The 21,018-nt window shown below is 40.7% G+C and overlaps 1 protein-coding gene across 1 annotated transcript in view; it reads right to left on the bottom strand.

Annotated features, from left to right (window-relative positions):
- Positions 1-21,018, bottom strand: part of DOCK2 (dedicator of cytokinesis 2) — a 501,344-nt gene that overhangs the window by 359,272 nt on the left and 121,054 nt on the right. The window contains exons 24-25 of the mRNA XM_073355961.2: positions 4,772-4,842; positions 3,381-3,487 (exon numbers count right to left, since the gene is read on the bottom strand). Of these exons, the coding sequence (XP_073212062.1) occupies positions 3,381-3,487; positions 4,772-4,842 (178 nt within the window). The remainder of the gene's footprint in view (positions 1-3,380; positions 3,488-4,771; positions 4,843-21,018) is intronic.

The raw sequence follows: 21,018 nt of genomic DNA, 5'->3' as shown, positions 1-21,018 counted from the left end.
ATTGATTCTCTGGCTCTGAATATGCTGGAATAGAATGATGGAGAGCTCTGTTTATCCAGCAAAGGAAATATTTGGCTGGAGACTCTAATAGATCTTAGCTAAAAGCATTAGGCAGAAAACAGATTGAACCAAGTAATACCCTCAGTAAGATCAGAATTAGATTTAGGGTGCTGCTGCTTGAAATCTCTGGATGTTGTCACAGTTGGCAACACCTGGTGTTGCCTGGAGATGAGGAGGAGTTCAAATCTTCACAGCCTGATGTGCTGTGTACCGCTTGCTGGTATCTCTGTAGACCCCACACCTATATGCTCAGTTCAGTTGCACACAGATACTGAATATACTTACACTGCGTAATTTCTTGGAGTTAACCCAGCATATTCCCTATACTGCTCGTCAGTAACATTACCTGTTCCTTCCCATACAAGCATTTTTATCCTAACACTTTCCTTTTGGCTTTGTAACTTGTGACTTACCAGCTATAATACAACCAACTAGAAATATGATAAAGAGACTTTCATATTCATTGCAGCCTCCTACAAGCACTCCTCTGTACAACATCTCTAGCCAAAAGAGTTTTTGTTTCTGGCAAATTGTCTGCAACTACTGCTACTTCTTAAATCACTCTGGATATATTTACTGCAGTTCAATTATGTACACAAACCTTTGATTGTAGATTAGATGCTGTTTCATATAGATTTAATAGCCTGGAACAAGGTGCTGATTTGGTTAATATGCAAGGTTTTAATGATAAGCTAGTAGTCAAAAATCAAAGACTAAGTGCATGAAATCAATAACAAGAGTACTGATTAAAGACTGCATAATATTGCATAGAAAACTTGAAATTTTTTCATGTTATGCAACACTTCATGATTGCGAAATTGGTTAAACAGTCCCCAATGTCCTGAAAACACAATGGACTTTAGATGAAGTATCTTGTTACTATTTTAGCTAACAATCCAAGTCTTGCCCTCAACAGCATGCACCCTATAGAAGCTCTATGACAGTGCTGCATTTCCATCTGTCCATAGTGCTTAAATCTGTGCCTATGACTATTCTGGGAACCTTGTACAATGTGATGAGCAAAAGCATTCCACTCTTGGCATATTCCTCTACAACGCCATGCAGAGTCACTGTTGTTGTTGTCGTCAAGTTCCCAGGAGCATGACAGATTTGTTTTATAAATGGTCAGAAGTGGGAACACTGAGCAACTAGCAGCTCATTGGAGCAGACTAGGTGCCCTTTCCAAGTTACTGAGGCTTGCTCGGCTCCAATATGAAGCCCAGAGAGCAACAAGCTTAGCTATTCCTACAAAGTATGGAATAGAACCTTATTTGTTACTTGTACAGTGAGGCAAAGTTCTTGGAGCTGAGGTTAATGAAGCCAATCAGTCAATTAGGCCTGATGTACAATACTTCCTTTGGCAAAAAGTTCCCACCTGTGGTAGCAACAGTGGGAGTACTAGCACTGACAAGGCTGTTGTGAGCACTGGCATTTTTAACACAGAGGTAAGTGACAGTGTTAAAAGCCACTGAGCCCTTCCTGCACGATAGCTTCCATTATAGCTTCTTGTGGAGGAGCTACACGGCGGGTGAACTAAAGAGATTAAATTTGCTAGTATAGCAAAGTCAAAGAATATCTTCCCCTTTAACGAAAGCAAAAAGAACGTACAGCAGTGACTTAACATCAATTTCTCCGAAGACTCAAATAGACTAATTAAAAGATTTATTCATGAGAGAGAGAAAGAGAGAAAAAAACCCAAATAAAAACACTTGGGACAACCCATCAATAATTTTATACTCAGGAAAAAATTCAGCTGAGTTGCTGCAGGTAATGAAAGTGAATATTTTACATTTCTGGTTATTTTTCCCCTCTCCCCTCACATGTGGCAGGCCCACATGTTAGAAGCACAGTCTATTAGAAGTGTCCTCCCCACCTTTCTCCCAACCCCACAGTGTTATCAATGCTGTCATAACACTGTTATCCTTTTAAAAGGGACATGACCTGTGATTCTCCATTCATGCGATTATTGGTCTTGCTAGGGTTGCCAACTTTCCAATTGCAGAAAACTGAACACCCTTGCCCTGCCCCCCCCACCTTGCCCCTTCTCCAAGGCTCAGCCTCCCTCACTCCATCCCCCCCTTCCTCTGTTGTTCACTTTCCCCCACTCTTGATCACTCACTCATTTTCACCGGGTTGGGCAGGGGGTTGGAAGGAGATGAGGGCTCTGGGCTGTGAGTGTGGGCTCTGGGGTGGGGCCACAAGTGAGGGGATTCAGGGTATGGGGGGGTCATCTCCAGGCTGGGGTAGGGGGTCAGGGCACAGGAGGGAGGGCTCCAGCTGGGGGTGAGGGCTGTGATATGGGGCTGGGGATGAGAGGTTTGGTGTTCAGGAGAGGGCTCTGGTCTGGGGCCAAAGGGTTCGGAGTATGGGAGGGATGCAGGCTCTGGGAGGGAGTTGGGGTGCAGGAGGGGCTCAGGGCTGGAGAAGGGAGTTGGAGTGAGGGAGGGAGTTGGGGTGCAGGAGGAGGTGAGGGATGCGGGTGGCGCTTACCTCAGGTGCCTCCTACAAGTGGCCAGCATGTCCCTCTGGCTCCTAGGTCGAGACGCAGCCAGGCGGCTCCCCGTGGTGCATGCCGGCCCCATCAAATGGGAACTGCAGAGCTGGCACATGGGATGGGGGAGCATATGGAGACCCCAGCCAGCCCTCTTCCTAGGAGCCAGACATGCCAGCCAGTTCCAGAAGCCACGCAGACCCAGGGCAGGCAAGGAGCCTGCCTTAGCCCCGCTGCGCCACCAATTGGACTTTTAATGGCTCGGTCAGCAAAGCTGACTGGTTAAAAATCCGACACCAGGCAACCCTAGGTTTTGCTCTCATTTCCTCTTCCCTCACCTGCCCTTGGCCTCCCACTCCCAAAATAGACCTATATATCCCAGTATTGGACAAACATTTGTGGCAAGTTTTTCAAAAGCATCTAACTGACTTCGGAACTTAAGTCCCATATGCAGAAGTGATTTCAGAATTTTTTAAATGTTACTTCTAAATGTTCTTATATTTCTGTACATCTTAAAAAAATGGATTTCAAGGTGGCCACAACAGGTTTCTCAATCTTCACATTTTACCACTAAAATAAGCACTCACAAATAACCCTTCCCAGGCCTGTCTAGTCTTTGTTCTGTTCTAATGATCGTGCCTTTGCAAACTAATTGTCTTGCCCAAAAGGATCAACAAGAAGCCACCTCAATCTGCTTTTACAGATTGAATTATAAGAATTATGTAAATCTTCTATCTACCGTATATCAAATAAAATTATGGAGAGATTAAAGCCACTCTGTCAATCTTATACACATTTAGTTTAAAACCTGAAGACAATTTGGATTTACCTTGTTTTTTAAAGAGGTTGCTGCGTACTATTTCATTCATGGACTGCACTTTTTGCTTCTGTAGTTTTACTGGTGGGATGCAAGTGTAAAACTCATACAGTAGTTGGCTGCAGATAAGTGGGAAACCAGAAATACAATTTAGATTAATTCCTTATGCTAATAGATAGCAAGAGCAGTAATTACTAATACACCTCTAATGCTTAACAAATGTATTCAATACATTTCCTTGTATTTTGTTGTGTATTAAGACTATCAGGGGAGAAAGACCAACTGTTAAGAGAGAAAAACTAAGTGTTGGGGCATTTTTTCCCATTGCACACGTACAATACAATGCAGTGTTTGGCCAACAAATCTTCTGTCATCTATCAGGAAGACATCAATTGTCAGCCAGCCAGAGTTGTGGCCTTTTTGGTAGTTCCACTTATTCTCCAGAAGTGCATTGCTTTACTTGCTAATTCCATTCACTGAACAAATTTTTGAAAAGTAGGCCTAGATGTTAAACTGTATTATAATACACTCTTAAGGAAAAATACAACTCACTATCTAGAATGTTCTTCTTCTTCAATGCTTAGCCAAACAGTTGGCCATAGTGATGGCTTGCCATTTCGTCCGTTCCTGCATGACAGCAAGGGCTTGATGGCCCGACAGTCCAACATCAGAACAGACTTGATGAACCCATGTAATAGGGGCTCTGCCTTTGGGCCACTTCCACCCCTCAGTTGGTGGAATTTTCCTGGATGTTACTAGCCACCCAGAGAATGACATTCACCCAAACATAGAATCATAGAATATCAGGGTTGGAAGGGACCCCAGAAGGTCATCTAGTCCAACCCCCTGCTCAAAGCAAGATATCAGGGTTGGAAGGGACATATCAGGGTTGGAAGGGACATCTTGTGGCATTCTTGCTACATGTACGCAGATAGCATCTTACGCTTTTCAGACAACAGTCCCAGTACTCTGTGGACTGGAGCGATCATAAACACCTGTTTTACAAATTAAGTGATTCCATTTTATGCCCAATATAGGATATTGACATTGTGTGTGGAAAGCCTCCAATTTTGCCCAGTGAGTGGCACGATGTCCATGTTTTGCAACTGTACAACAGTACAGAGAGGATACAGCCTGAATAGATCCTGAACTTGGTTGTCATGCCGAGACCATGTTAATTCCATATTCATTGTAAACAACCCATGACAGATGCTTCAAATTGAACAAAATGAGCTAGATCCTTAACCGGTGTATACTGACATAGCTATATTGATTTAAACGGCGCTATGCCATTTTATAGAGGCTAAGAATCTGGCTTGGTATCTGTATTGGACAGAACTGACACCGTTGCATGCAGACAACATCGGGCAGATCTAACAAAATGCTGTTGAATAGCAGCTCACCTAAGTAACTTGGCGTCAAAGACTGTTTCAACATCTTGGAGGACCGATGGTATATACTTCAAGGCAGCAACCTGAATTGACAAACATATCGTGTTAATTGTGTAAGTACATGTACGTATATGTCCTTGTATACAGCTCAATTCCATCTAATACCCTCAATGTCCACTTAATACAATACAATAGCAATACATAGCTCTCAGAGACCCAAAGGTTTTGGCCAATAATGAAGTCATTCCACCCTCTCCCCAGGAATGGCTCACTATTAGAACTAAAGAAGTGCGCATGTTTCAACGAACTGAAGTGAACTAGGACTTTTCTTCTACCTTGCTCTGAAATGTCAATGCTTTATACTCTGAATTTCTCCATGATGCAGAGGGCCAGAGTAAAGCCTTCTGTAACACATATGCCTTATGGTGATATAATGCAAGGGGGCTGGAAGCACAATAGCCATGAGGTAGATTGCACACACTATTCACACCACTGACAGTGTTTCTAATGCTGCCACAGCAGAAGGTGGCTTTACAGTAATGCAAGTGTGTAAGCAGGCACAAGCCAGAGGCCACAGGATCCTCAGTTACACCAATCCAGCCCCCACAAGTGTACCAGACAGGTTGCACAGATGGGCTGCAGTTGTTTGGCCAGGCCACAAGCTGTAGTAATAGTCATTGTGATGTTGCATGAAAGCACCAGGCCCTGCAGAAGGGATGATCTTTTGTGTCTCCTCCCTACTGACCTTTCAAGACTTTACTGACATGGTGCTCAAGGACTCAGACTTTTTATTTAAGAGGTGAATTTCATCTTGTATGATTTCTATTCTATTCTGTCTGTCAAGCAATTACTTGGTAAAGGTTAGTCATGAGACAAATTACACTTGCTACACTACCCTACTGAGTGGGCAATAGCACACATTGGTGGGCAACAGTCTATGTCTGATGTCATCACCAGCATCTAACATCAACACTACATCATTCAGCTCTCCTAAGAATCCTGCAAGGGGGATTTGATATACTCAGCCTCTGGAATAAAATATTTTTAAAGCTACACATAGTTCATAAGCCCATGATAAAGAGCAGAAACATTCAAACAGACAACCATGCATGACAATTCAAAAGTGAAAGCTTCATAAAGACATTAATCTTTACTTTTCATCCTCTTAACCTAATAGATACTAAGAACTGCCTCCTAGGATTAGTGCATCTTTCAGATATGGAAACTATCCTATTCTGCAATTCTGTAGTTTCTAGTGATAGAGATACATTTCTCACTTATCGTACATACCCAAAGGATGCACTAGTCCTCTTGCTGGAAGGAAGGTGGAGAGATCCTTTTGTAGTTTTAACAAATTCAAAATAAAAGCACGGTTTTAAGTTTAAGAAAAGAGAGTATTTTAAAATGCGCTTTAAAATAGTCAAAAAAGGAGAACTCGACCAAATTGCTGCAGGTACAGTACAATGCACCAGCACATCCACTCTGGTCTTTCATCTCCTCCTCTTCACCCCACCAACATTGTCAGCTATCATATACTATAAAGGTTTATGAGAGGTTAAATTCTGCTTTTGTGTTTGTGACACCATTTATTATTGAGGGAATGCATCCAAAGATAGCTACCTCCATTAAAAAAGAATAATCCAAAAGATAGCTATCTCTGACATACACTATCTCTAGCAAAGAACATGGTATGAATGCTGCTGCATTTCATTTCTTAAGTGCATTCATACCTGCTTAAAATCTCTTGTTAATTTTACTATGTTCACTAGTTATGGACACTGGTTATTCACAAACTCTGCCACCATCATAAATTTAGGGCAGTGTTTTGTGTAATAATTCTGCAAACTGTAATTTGTGTTGTGTAATACACTTAGTTCCCTTACTTTGGATTTAGTGTATATTAAGTGGTACTTTGGCTAATTGCTTCCTGAACAAAACATTAGAACTACAAAGGCAATACTGGCATTATTTCATTTTGAAACACTAAAAGCTTGTCTATACTACACAGCTTTTAGCAACATGGCTGTGTTGCTACAGCCATGCTGCTAAAACTTGAGCTGTGTCGCTGCTGTTTGTCAGCTCTCCTGCCGACAAAAATCTTCCACCCCCAACGAGTGGCATTTGTGTTGTCAGCAGGAGAGCGCTTCTGCCAACAACACACTGTTCACACTGACACTTCCTGTGGTAAGAGTTGTGTCTTTGGTGGGGTGGGGTGGTGCGTTAACAACTCTGAAAGACCAAAGTTGTGTCATTCAATTGCCAGCGTAGACATAGCCGAAGTGTTGCTATTACTAGCATCATTTAGGTGAGAAGTAAGTTTCAGCAAAAGGCAGTCTTAACACCTGATGCAGATCTATTTTACATACTAAATTGCTCCAGCTGTAGGTAGAGCCTGGGCTATAGGAAAGGGAGTCAGAACAGATGCTTCAAGCCATGGGTTTCATAGGTACATATTGTCAACTCTGCTGTGTAGCGAGAAACATACTAAACAAGGCCTAACCTGCACACGGAGTGTGTCATCAGCTCAGCAGGATACTACTGAACATTTGCTATTGCCTTCGCACACAAGCACGCGGAATCTGCTCTTTACATCGCCAACAGCAATCATTCCTGTCTGACTTCCATTGTCTGCACAGACCTTGATAAAAGCAGTGACTGACCATACATCATCCTGACTCTTACTTTCCACACTGACAAAGCACAGAATCTGAAATAAACTGAAAAGCATAACTTTTTTAGGAAAGCCATACAGCCTGTGGATATTTAAACTCAAATAAAAAACCTAATTAAAAGCAAATGTTTTTTTATAATGAGAATTTGGAACTCATGTAGAACTTTTTCATCTTACCTTTAAAAAGGCAAGAAACATTACCCCATTTTATAGGTAGGGAACCAATGGGATATCAGTGTTAACCCTACATCTAGAGTTGTATCAGTCAAACTTAAAAGTGTGATTTTAAAATGATTAGTTAAACCAGTGGAAAAAGGTTGTGTGGACACTCATTTCATCTTAAGCCAGTCTTGTTCTGGTTTAATTTAAATTGATTAGGAACAGGTTTAAACTAAACTGAAATAAGCCACTAAATAAATAAAATTATCCACAAAGGGTTTTGCACTGGATTGGTTAACCTATGCAAGTTTGTGCATTGACAAGGCCACAGAGCTTAACTTCCTCAAGGTCATGCAGGGAGTCAACTTGCAGAGCCAGGAAGAGAGCCATGTGTCTCAAATCCCAGGCCAGTGTCCTTGCCACTGCTCCCCAAGTAGTGGAATGTACAGTTATATATAGATTGCATTTTAATAAACATCAAATCCAAAATAATTCTTAATCCATGAGCATGCCACAACAAAAGTTTTAAGCTGCTGTTTTCTTATAAAACATGCACTTCATATTTAAAAGCTTAAAGGAAAGCTGGAATGACTTTGGTAAACCCAGAAAACTAAGCATTTGAATGGGGGGGGGAGAACCTACTGTCAAAGTGTTTAGTAAGGAACTTTTTCATTAAAATTAGCTTCTCTTTTTTGCTGCCTGCAGACCTCTTGCTAAATAGTGACAGTTTGTAACAAACACTATTTAACCCAAAGGTACAAGAGCACAATCCAATTTGCACGCTGCTTTAACACAAATCAGAACCTTTTTATATTTAAACAAAACATTTGAGATTTTGGTGAAGTTGTTCTGATATATCTCGATGTGAACAATATGGCAACTGAATTGCAATTTCTAACATTGAGTGCCAATAAATTTTCTGTCATGTTACATAGGTCCAATTATTCATTCCTTGAGCTCAACAGTGAAACTCAGTTACTTTATCTGATGCAGGATTGGGCTCACATGGTCTTCCTCAGCAGACGGTCCACCACTGACCATCTCCCACCATAGACCCACATGTCATTTGAAGACGACCCAGGATGTGTACCTTGAACTCTAATTTTAATTAAATGCTCCAAAATAAATGATTCTCTCTAACACGAGAGCACTTGGATGCAAGTTTCATAAATAAACTCCCCACAGAATTCCCTACTCATCATTTCTAAGATGGAAACTGGAGACGTTTACACGTTTGTGGGGAGGAGTGGGGAGATTAAAACAGGCCTCTAGATACCCAGTAATCCACAGTAAATCCTATGAATTTAGGAACATGTTCATGAGAGATCTGTTGTAAGTGTAATTCTGCCATGGGCTGACTACCTACATTTGGACTCCAATGCACCTCCAAGGCATAGAGTGGAAAATAATGCTGAAACTGTCAGCATTGACTCCAACTACAATTCCCAGAGGTTCCATGGGTTTAAACACATCAAGTGGTCATGCTAATTTCGGTCCCTTAATGCCTAAAAAGAAGCGAGAGAGAACTTTTTAAAGAGCATCTCACAGTTGATATTGGGTAAGAAATTATCAACATTATGTGTAATGTTAGAACACTGTTCAGAGAATTTTGGGCTACAGCTTTTTATTCAGATGAGCATCCATAATGCATTTCCTTAAAACAAACAGAAAGCCTGCAGTCAACAAATCAATGAACCTTAGTAAACAAACATGATAAAGCATCTACTAACATCAGCTATTGGAATTTGCATTTGTTGGACTTCTATAACCTGATTTCAAACTGAGGAAAAAAGTCATTTTAACTACCCCACACATAAGAGTCTAGACACAATATCCTTATGCATGGACATTGCAAAATGTATGAGATTAGCATGTGAAATATACACTATTCCCACCACAGCATCAATATTTCAGCTTTTTCACAACAAATGTAGGTATGAGAATGATGCTGGGAGACAGTTAAGATGGATTCACTATGTATACTAAGATGGATGTACAATGTAAGAGGGGAGCCAACCCTCGAATATTTTCACTGTAGAAAAAAAGATATAGGCAAGACCATCATGGACTAAAAAGCACAATGAAGTTATGGTCACTAATAGGAATTCGTTGTCATGAATGTTCAATTCCGTCCTCTACAAAGACCCAAGAAGAAGAAATGTCCTGGAGCACAGGGGCTTTTGAAGTTTCTTTGTGCTCGTCATTTGACAAGCATTCATAGTTTGTTAGGACTCTGTGGTAGATTACTATCCCCTGGGTAACTACCAGCATCACTGAGCTTCAAAGCTGAAATATGTATGTCAAATACTTTCCGAGTTTTGCAGAGATATTGCCACTCAAGTGCAAGACCCAACACAACCCTTCTAAGTTCAGAGTATGCTAATACCCAACACCAACTTGCTTGTTAAAAATTTAATTTTAGGAACTAAGAGCAGAAATTCCTTTGAGCTCTCATCTAGATTTTTAAAAGTCACAAAGACAAAGATTTCATTTACATTTGAGATGTGAGTTTAATATGGTGACCAACCTTCTTTTTAAAAAAGCCAACTGGAAGAATAAGGATGGTATTGATTCAACAGGAAATACTTCTTCCACAGCTAAGACTGCACAGTACATCAAGCCACCACAGTACACCTAAAGATAAATTGTTCACTCATGGCTGTACCAAATTGCAGCTCTCAACTATGCACACAAGACTTGGCAGGGTAAAAGGAGCCTTGTCTGCCAAGCAGGGATCAACTACATTTTAGACCCTCACATGAAGACTCTTCCTGATAGGGACACTAGCAATGCTAGCAACCTCCAAATGGGGTTGGGAGGGGAACACACACTTCCTTACAGGGCTATAAAATGGTGGGATAACTGTTGTGATCATTGGGTCTACAAATTTACCCTAATTGGGAGCTCAGTAAAAACTGAGTTTAGGTTAAAAACATTTCACCTTAACCTACAAAAACAAATGTTGACAGGGAAAGATGCAAATATGAGACAAAGACTGAAATGGCCTAAAAAGCCTAGTGACATAAGCATAATCTTAATACAGTTTTTGAACTGATCAACAAGAAGCGTGGAACCAGAAATCAGACAACTAAAATTGGCGTGTCAGATATCAGGCCTAATTGGTGGACAAAATAATGGGAGTGGAATAGCCCATCACTTCTTTTAGGGTTCTTAAAGAAACAGACTTTGGGAGATAAACTGGCTATTAGAGTGAGCTTCACCATCATGGCTTCCAGTCCCACAGTCTCCTGGGCCTTCTTTGTCCTAATCCTGAGACACACCCTGGCCAAATTAGCTACAAGATTAATTTTGGATCACAAAATGCCTTAGAGGTGCATTTTTTTCTAACAGTGCACCCTGCGGTTAAGGCACATATGTGGATAAATGCTAATGAGAATAAAAGGAACTACAAACCACCTATGAAAAACTCGGTACCCCCATATTATTGGGGGACACAATACAAATAAGGAAAAAAGAAGGTGGACACCTTCATGTACCAGCGCAGAGTGTTAGGTGGAGTCAGAATCACAAGATAAAAGGCGGCTCCCAGATTGGGTACAATGAGTTCTCTTTTGAAAAACCATAGCAGGAACCGTCCCTCTACTGATGATCAATTGGCAAGGCATCCATCAGACCCTACAGATATCACTAAGCATATGACTATGGCTGTATTTGTAACTTGTTGTCATAAACATACAGCTAAGGGTAGCATAAAATCCCTCCTGAGCAGCTGTACTGAATCTTTACCTGTAAAGGGTTAAGAAGCTCAAATAACCTGCTCGGCACCTGACCAAAAGAAGATACTTTCAAATCTGCAGGGGGGGAGGTGGTTTGTGCTCTCTTTGTTTGTTCCCTCTCTGGACAGAGAGAGAGAGGGACCAGGCAGGTAAAACATCTCCTGAAAACATACCTGAAATGATTAATCTAAAATTACAAAAATTGTAAGTAAAGCAAGGAAATGCGTTAGTTTATCTTTTGTTTTAGCTTGTGAATTTTCCCTATGCTAAGAGGTAATTTCATTCCTGTTTTGTAACTGGGAAACACAGTCAGAGGGGAATCCTCTGTGTTTTAAATCTTATTACCCTGTAAAGTTACCTTCCATCCTTATTTTGCAGCTGTGATTCTCTTACTTTTTTCTTTATAATAAAGCTCTTCTTTTAAGAACCTGATTGATTTTAGTGTCCTAAAGATAAAGGGTCTGGTTTGTACTTACATTAAAGGCAATTGGTTGGTATATTATTCTCAAGCCACCCCAGGAAAGCGGGTGAAGGGGCTAGGGGTATATTTTGGGAGGGGTAGGGGTCCAAGTGCCCCCTCCCTGAATTTTTGTTTAAATCACTTGGTGGTGGCAGCAATACCATCCAAGCACAAGGAAAGGAATGTGTGCCTTGGGGAAGTTTTTAACCTAAGCTGGTGGAATATAAGCTTAGAGGGTCTTTCATGTGGGTCCCCACATCTGTACCCTAGAGTTCTGAGTGGGGAGGGAACCCTGCATAGGTCTTCATAGGATTTCTACATGCTTGGGTAATCATAACCTTTCATTAAAGTTTTAAAACAAACAGACTTGACCTTGTACTTGTAAATGGGTGTGCGGTCACTATCCTTGGTCTAGATTTGAAGCAAGTAGCAGAGGTGACTTTCACTCTGTTGAGCTTCAAACTGTAACCACCAGGGCCGAACCCACTGTGGTGTAATACAACATTACTAAATTCAATTTAAAGTATGTAGCCTTTTATTTTATTTACATTTCAAATGATTTCTGCCTTTCTTTTTTGTATCTTTAATTCAAGATTTACAAGTTTTTTAATGGGTGTTTGCCTTGGTCTCTGTATACCAAACCCTGAACCTTGTTTAAAACTCTTTAGTGTTATTAAGTCACTGGGTTATGTTAACACCTTTGACGCTTTGGGCCATATATGCCATCTAAATTAACAGCATGACTCCGCACAAATGCACTGGCAGCCATCATCAGGTCAAATCTATCCCACAAAAATAGCCATGAGCATATGTAACCAAAAAACAAGCCCCAGACTGGGTTTCAGCCCACCAGGCTGTTGTCCTTTTTGCTCTTTACACAACAATATGAAGGAACCACATGGTAACGCATGGATCCAAGTAAGTGTATAGAACATGCAACATCTACCTACATATCTACACTGCTACTATGGCAAGAATTGGGTGTTTCCTAAAACACAGGAGACAGTGAGGCCACTAGAAGGCTCACATACTATTTAAAATTATACTAACCAATTCCTATACATTACATAGAGTGTGCAGCTCTGCCTTGCTACAGATATTGGCCTCTTGTGACTCTCCAGAAGACCTGCTTCCACGTTCTTTCCTTCAGCATCTGCACAATTTGCGAGTGGGGAGGATATAGCTGTCAAACTCTGAGTACAGAAAATCAGACAGTGTGCAGAAGTGAGCACCTGACTATCTCTGGCACCTCCATGTTTCTGTTGCAGTAGTGTGGCTTCAAAATGATGTGGTGTACACACAACGGAACCCTCAAGTCCTCAGTCAAGTCACTGACATCTTCTGCTGAGTACGAAAGACAGAGTTGGCCCTTTTAGAACTAAGAGGTTAATTTTTCAGCAGGCTATAAAAACCTCACAATATTACAGAAATGTATGTTATAGTCCTCCATCTTACTGGTACATTTATCTTACAATCTTTATTCCCTAACAAGCTTAGCTTCATAGTAACCCTCATCTCCAACAATTCTTTATACGTATTCACGAAACCTAAGTACCCAGAAGATTAAAAGACCACTGTAAAGAGTCACCAGGGCCCTGTTTATTAGGCTGATTTTATTTGTTGTCAAGGCAAGTTTAACAAAATTACCATGCAATCATCTGTTGTACATCACAAATCAGGCATCACTGTCGGCACTTTTCCAACCTTATTTGCACCTAAACAATCAATCAAGCTGCCTCCGGACACTTTTAAATTGTTAGGCTCCAATGCTCCACTCCACATCCTGACATAAATGGAGAGCCACCTCATTGTGTGTACGCTCCTCTCTTCCCCCTCAAACCCATGGAAACCTCTCCTCCCACTATAGCCAGCTGCTCTACTGGTGGGAAGCCTGCATCAAGTGACACTTTCCAATGCTGCACCTGGCTCTTAGCTGCTGGAAGAATCATGATATCTAGAAGCCAGCTGCAGCAGGCAGGGCTCAGCAGCAGGAAAACAAACAAAAAGAGGCATCCACTTGGATGTCACTTGTTTTCCACAGATCCCTTGAGACCTGTGCAGGTCACTTGGGATCTGCTGGTTAAAGGAGTATATAAGAACATAAGAATGGCCATACTGGGTCAGACCAAAGGTCCATCCAGCCCAGTATCCTGTCTACTGACAGTGGCCAATACCAGGTTCCCCAGAGGGAGTGAACCTAACAGGTAATGATCTAGTGATCTCTCTCCTGCCATCCATCTCCACCCTCTGACAAACAGAGGATAGGGACACCATTCCTTACCCATCCTGGCTAATAGCCATTAATGGGCTTAACCTCCATGAATTTATCCAGTTGTCTTTTAAACCCTGTTATAGTCCTATCCTTCACAACCTCCTCAGGCAAGGAGTTCCACAGGTTGACTGTGTGCTGAGTAAAGAAGAACTTCCTTTTATTTGTTTTAAACCTGCTACCCATTAATTTCATTTAGTGGTGCCCAGTTCTTATATTATGGGAACAAGTAAATAACTTTTCCTAATTCACTTTCTTCACACCACTCATGATTTTATATACCTCTATCATATCCCCCCCTCAGTCTCCTCTTTTCCAAGCTGAAAAGTCCTACCCTCGTTTATTGCTCTTCAGATGAGACCTGTTCGAAACCCCTAATAATTTTAGTTGCCTTTTTCTGAACCTTTTCTAATGCCAGTATATCTTTTTTGAGATGAGGGGACCACATCTGTACACAGTATTCAAGATGTGGATGTACCATGGAGTAATCCACAGCTTTTGGGAAAGAACAGAGTCCTTAATTTTAATTAGAGGTTAGTAGGGTGGGGGTAAATAATGGAGGGAAAACATGCACATAGTATAAAATAGATACCAATAAACCAGCTCCAAGAAACCTGGGCAAATCATTGAATATTTACTACTTGTCAGAAAGGCATAAATCCATCTCCTGAAGGTCATTTTTTGTACTGGCAACCAAATAGAAAGGAAATTTGACAGCTATGCATTCCCAAACACAAACAAGAGCACTCCTACCATTGAGTTAGGACCATTACTGTATATCTGAAAAAATAAATCCACCTCCAAGAATCTGGATATATGCACAAGCATTTAGATGGACGACATGGCACAATGGAGACAATGAAATTGACAGGGGAAATTGATAAAGTGGTACAGAGAAGTCAATACTGTAACATTATCTGGGTCTTGATCACAGATGCTGAGTTTCAGTTTGCTTTAAAAAGCTATAACTTTGACAAGTGCAACAAGCACCAATTTAGCACAGTTTCTAAATGATTCATCTAGAAGAGTACTACAGAAATGAGAGAGACTCCCTAAAAGTCATCCCTCAGCTTTATCTTCACTACATACCATCTTAGTGAATCTGCCTCGTTCCAGAGCATTGTATTTAAAGTTCCTGAGTATCTGATGTAGTGGTTTCCCAGATTCCAAAGATGGATCAAGTCCAGCCCACATGCTTGCTTTCATAATGTAGGAAAGGTCTTATGTCAGCAAAGAAACCAGGATATTGTAGTGATGGCCATAATCCTATTGGACACTCTTGGGGTTGAGAGGAAAACCTTATATCTTCAAGTCTTCAGAGGAAGCCAAGAACTTGCTTCGAGGAGAAATGAGACAACCTTGTTTTGGATTTGCATGGATGGCCCAGGTGAGTACTGAAAATGACAGTTCTCAGTCTTCAGCTATTCAAAGAGAACTTAACACAACTGTAAGAGCATATTATTTTGCCCTCTTCAGTGCTCGTGAAATAGGTGATATACATTAGACAGAAAACAGACGTTTAAAAGTTGGATCTTTTTATACATCACAAGTATCTTTCTTTAAATTAGAACTATTCTGTTTACCGGTTTGTAAATATTTTTGGTGAGGCAATGGATACCCTACACACTACAGTAGATTTAACATCTACAGATGACACTATGATGTAGAGGCCATTGCCATGTGAGCTATGGAGAGCTTGTGGGAACAGGCCATTCCACTTATACATGGCACAGGAAGGATCACAAAGAATACCATCTTTTCTTAGAAGTATTAAAATCCAGACCAAGTTGAGGATTGTATGTACTGTGTGCATATGTGGTGTATGTAAATTTGCATAAGGAATTCCAGCTCAATTAAGTCCTTGATTTCTTCTCTGGGCAATGCTACAACAGATCAGTGGATCCTTGACATTTCTAAGAAACGTTTATCTCAACAAACTGGGAAAAACCCAAGGATTGCTTTGGATAGTGCATGCTGGATAGGACCAGTTGCATGCTCTGAGATCTAAAACATTCCCCCAGTTACCCTGGACATCAGAAATTGGTGTTCTACAGCTGTTTATGTCCATTGATAATTACTTTAAAAGATTTTTAGCCATATTTGAGGTTACCTCACTCCCCCTCTGGTTTGATGGCATAATCCTTGTTTCATGAACGAGTGGACTTTGTCGATTTTTCTATGTGGGTATGTAATGAGATATACCTCTATCCCACAGTGGTCCTTTTGCGTTCGGCGACAGTTTGGCAGAATACTTGTGTCCTAAAACTGGCATGCTCAAGGTTCCATCATTGTTCTCCCAAAGCCTGTTCCAGAACTTTCACCTTCCCACCTCTCTACAGGTAAATCTGTTTTGGCTATAGGGGAATAAATAAAGCTGACTTGTTGTTTGACTTGCACTCCTTCCTGATGCATTTTGTCAGTAATGGAAGCGAGTGCGTGATCATCCTTGCATTTTGGTCAACCATTTTACCATCACTCCAAACAGACACTGGCCGCAGAAAGGTGCCAAAGCTTTCATGAGTGGAGATACGAGTCTCCTTTACACTGGCAGAGAAGCACATGTTCTCCATTGTGATGACTGCCATGACTGACAAGTCTACAGAGATTTAGAAGCACTTGCAACCACCTGATTTTGAGAAAAACAGCCCTTGAGTTACATGCATCAGGCCACAGAAGCTCTTGCCAAGCATATAGACAACGTGGAGTCTTGCAGGAACCAGCTTAGCATAATTTCTGAGAGTACTGCCCATCTTTTGTGGACACCAGATGCCCTGGGGAAAAATGGCCATTCTTGGGATCGTTGTTTCCAGGGCTTTGGCTAACACTGCAGCAGGTATTTGGAAGTCTTGTTCCATTATCTACTCCTCTGCCACCTATTTGTTACTCTCCCTTGGTAGGAATCATCCCATTGTGAGCAGCTGGTTTTAATGATGGGAAAACTAGATTATTTTTTGCTGCTTCACAGGAAGCGTTTGCAAGTCAGGATCTACAAGGATTCCTGAGCAATGTTCCTCTTGGAGCTGATCCACCAACCAGAGTGATCTTAAGGCCAATGATTCTTTTTCACCGTATTCTCAAGATAGATTTTCTCCTAGACACTGGCTTTTCCAGTGCTAAATCTGACACTTCTACCTCTCTCAAAAGCAGGGAAAATCTAAGCAGAAGTTAACAACCTTGATCCCTGAGATTTAAAGTAGTATTCCCACACCCTCAATTATACATTCTAGTTTTACCTTTCAAGTGGTCAGCTGATCTAATTTTGAGTCAGTTCACGTATGCATTTGCTGTGGATTTCCATTCTAGAATCTAGCTTTTCTAATATACAGTTAGTACTTAATTTCTTGCTGCAGAAACCTGAGTTAAAAGGCATTTCTCTTCCTTGAGGTCTCAACCTCTCCCACTGAGTTCTTTAAATATTCATTCATTGATCATTATTTATTGATTTGGGCATGTTTAAGGCAGTTCTACCTTCCAGACAGCTATATCTTTTAAAATAATCTGTGCATGAACTATCAATTTTGTGCTGAAACTATGATTTTCTGATAAAATCAGGGGCTCAGCCAAACCAGATCTGCCTTCTCTGTCTGGGCTTAAAACAAAAACATTTATTTTTATTCTGAATCATACAGTAGTTGAAGAGGATAATTAAACATAACAAAAGATGTTTATCTGTGGAAATTGTTTTGTTATCACAAAACAATACCTTTTTCATATTTTATATAGCTCATTAGAAAAGACAAAATGCATGTTTAAAATAGTTATAATTAACAAAAGCATAAAAACACAGATATAGCCATTCCATCAGTTTACCATATCACTACCTACTTATTCCAGTACATACACACCTGTACAGCCTTAAAATTCCTCATGCCCTGAAGGAAAGGAGCTTTTAAATATTTTTATATTTTCAAAAACATACTCAATGGTGTTCACCCTGCATGACAGGAACTCTTCTCCCAGACAGGTGCAATTTTAAAATCCAGTACAGTATATAGAAACCACCACCCTAAACATGAGCAATGTAGCCATAAATACGTATGGCAATCTTACTGCTAGTATGTACATCTTTTAAATGACTGTTGCAGTGTGGCTATTTTTTTTTTTTTTATGAGTAACTCTGTTGGCTGCAGAACCAAATTCTGTCTTAACTTCCACTCCCATCCCACATAACCCAACATTAATCCAATGTGGGATAGCAGTCCCTTATTCCCATTGGTAATCCATTTTTCATATGGAACAAAAGATATTCTGCTTATCTCGGGGATGACACAAATTGCTAACTAGACAAGTTTCCCATGGCTAGTAAAGTTCATTTGAGTTGTTCTTTCTGATCATGAAGACTGTTTTCACAAGAATGAAAAACAAAGAACATTTTAAGCAAAATGTTTGCAATCAAGCGGAACTAAAAATACCCCCAAACATTGTCAGTCATTACATCTGTAAAATTTTGTTCATGTTTCTATTAGAAACTTCATTGAAACAGGTTAAGTGGTGTTAGAAGGTATCAAAAGATTTAAAAGATGTGATTAACAACATCTCAAAGTAAAAGAACCAGATTAATTAACAGGAGTACACCTTTTGTTGAAGATTTCCTTCCATTCATCCTATGGGAAATCTTGCATATATATTTTGATCATTTTCACTAAACAAGCAATGGGGAATGCCTCGAACGTATTTAATTACTTTACTCCAGAGATCTCACTCTAACAAGCTTGAATACTCGGAAACTAAATGCAGGAGACATTGAAATTTTTGCACGTGCCTCCTATGCAATACAGGTATTAAGATATTCTAACATTAACAGTGTGTTATAAGCAATGTAGAGTACAACCCATTACACTATGTAATGCTGAAGTACGATTCTACTGAATACTTCTGGATACTGCTTTGTTGCTGTCAAGGATCCTTCCCCACTCTGAACTCTAGATTTGGGGACCTGCATGAAAGACCCCCTAAGCTTATTCTTACCAGCTTAGGTTAAAAACTTCCCCAAGGCACAAACTTTGCCCTGTCCTTGAACAGTATGCTGCCACCACCAAGCGTTTTAAACAAAGAACAGGGAAAGAGACCACATGGAGACGTCTTCCCCCAAAATATCCCCCCAAGCCCTACATCCCCTTTCCTGGAGAAGGCTTGATAATAATCCTCACCAATTGGTACAGGTGAACACAGACCCAAACCCTTGGATCTTAAGAACAGTGAAAAATCAATCAGGTTCTTAAAGGAAGAATTTTAAATTAAAGAAAATCAGGATGGTAAATACCTTACAGGGTAATCAGATTGAAAACAGAGAAAATCCCTCTAGGCAAAACCTTAAGTTACAAAAAAAAGACAAAAACAGGAATACACATTTCCTCCAGCACAGCTTATTTTACCAGCCATTAAACAAAAGAAAATCTAACGCATTTTCTAGCTAGATTACTTACTCACTTTACAGGAGTCGTAAGGCTTGCATATCTGATCTGTTCCCAGCAAAAGCATCACACAGACAGACAGAACCCTTTGTCCCCCACCCCCTCCAGATCTGAAAGTATTTTGTCCCCTCCTTGGTCCTTTTGGGTCAGGTGCCAGCGAGGTTACCTCAGCTTCTTAACCCTTTACAGGTGAAAGGGTTTTGCCTCTGGCCAGGAGGGATTTTACAGCACCATATACAGAAAGTTGGTTACCCGTCCCTTTATAGTTCTGACAGTTGCAAAATATTTTTAAAATCCAAAAAGTATCCTGCTCCTGATGCAATTTGTTCCAAATACTTAGCCTGCTCCTGGCAAATCATCTATACATTTGTCATATAGGGTACAGAACATCCTGAATTCCTTTCCAAAACATTGGGAACATTATTGGAAGCATGTTATTATTCAGGTGAAAATAGATTTATGTTTTTAGTTCCTTTACAGCTCTGTGCATCATTCTAAGGAAAGCGTGACGGGAAATGTAACTCCAAAAAGGATCGTTGAAATGAATCAAATACAGCCGCAAATTTGCTCTGCTTAGTCTTCCATTTCCACTGCATTTTAAATCAAAGATACCAAAACAGAGAACTAAGCAAAACAAAAAATCATATCCAACAGTATGAAAAATGGGGCATTAAAGGGTTCATAAAATGCTAATGTTACCATCCTGCCTGAAAACAAACTATATCCTGCTATAAGGCCACACGCAAACTTCAGATTTTTATTGCTATTAGGGGCATATTAATTTATAATTTATGCAGAGTTGGATATATCTTAGTAAACCCTTCTCTTCCTGATTTTTGTGCAAGTATGTTTATTCACAGATGTGAGTCTCTGTGGATGATAAAAGTGACTGACATTTACATGACTGCAAAGCCTTCAACCTATAGTCAGTAGTTTCTGCTGTCTAGATAACTCATTGTAAAAGCTCAGACACCAAAACGTCTATTTTTCAATTGAGATACACAAGGTAGGTAAGGCAGCATCTTATTGGACCAATGTCTGTTGGATGGTACAAGCTTTTGTGTTAGAGAGCCCTTTCTCAGGTCTGGGGAAGGAAATCAGAGTGTCTGAGCCAACTATGAGTTGGGACAGATTGTTTAATTAATATGCTAGAGTCACCACCTCAAGGATCCCTGGGTTGCATTTTCCTAAGTGTTAGGTATTCTATTCCCATTGAAATTCAAGAGGAATTGAGGGCCTACCCATAGGCGCTGGCTTGGTGGGTGCTCCGGGGCTGGAGCACCCACAGAAAAAAAATAGGGGGTGCTCAGCACCCACTGGGCTGACCCGCTGTTGGCAGCCAGGGATCAACTGTTTTGCAGGTGCCTCAGTAGCTGCGCTGTTTCCTATGGGTAGCCTGTGTGCAGCTGCGATGAGCTGTTTGGCGGGCAGGCTGCGATCAGCTGTTTCCCACCTCCCCACTCCAGCAGGGGCTGAGTGAGTCTCACAAAAAAAATCCTTAGAGTTAGGCGTGGGCAGGAGTGCTGGGCTATTAGCGGCAGCACAGCCA

The sequence above is a fragment of the Lepidochelys kempii genome, chromosome 8 (genome assembly GCF_965140285.1).
Source record: "Lepidochelys kempii isolate rLepKem1 chromosome 8, rLepKem1.hap1, whole genome shotgun sequence".
NCBI classification, from domain to species: Eukaryota; Metazoa; Chordata; order Testudines; family Cheloniidae; genus Lepidochelys; species Lepidochelys kempii.
The sequence above is the reverse complement of the archived record's forward strand: the minus strand, read 5'-3'. Positions and strand labels throughout refer to the sequence as shown.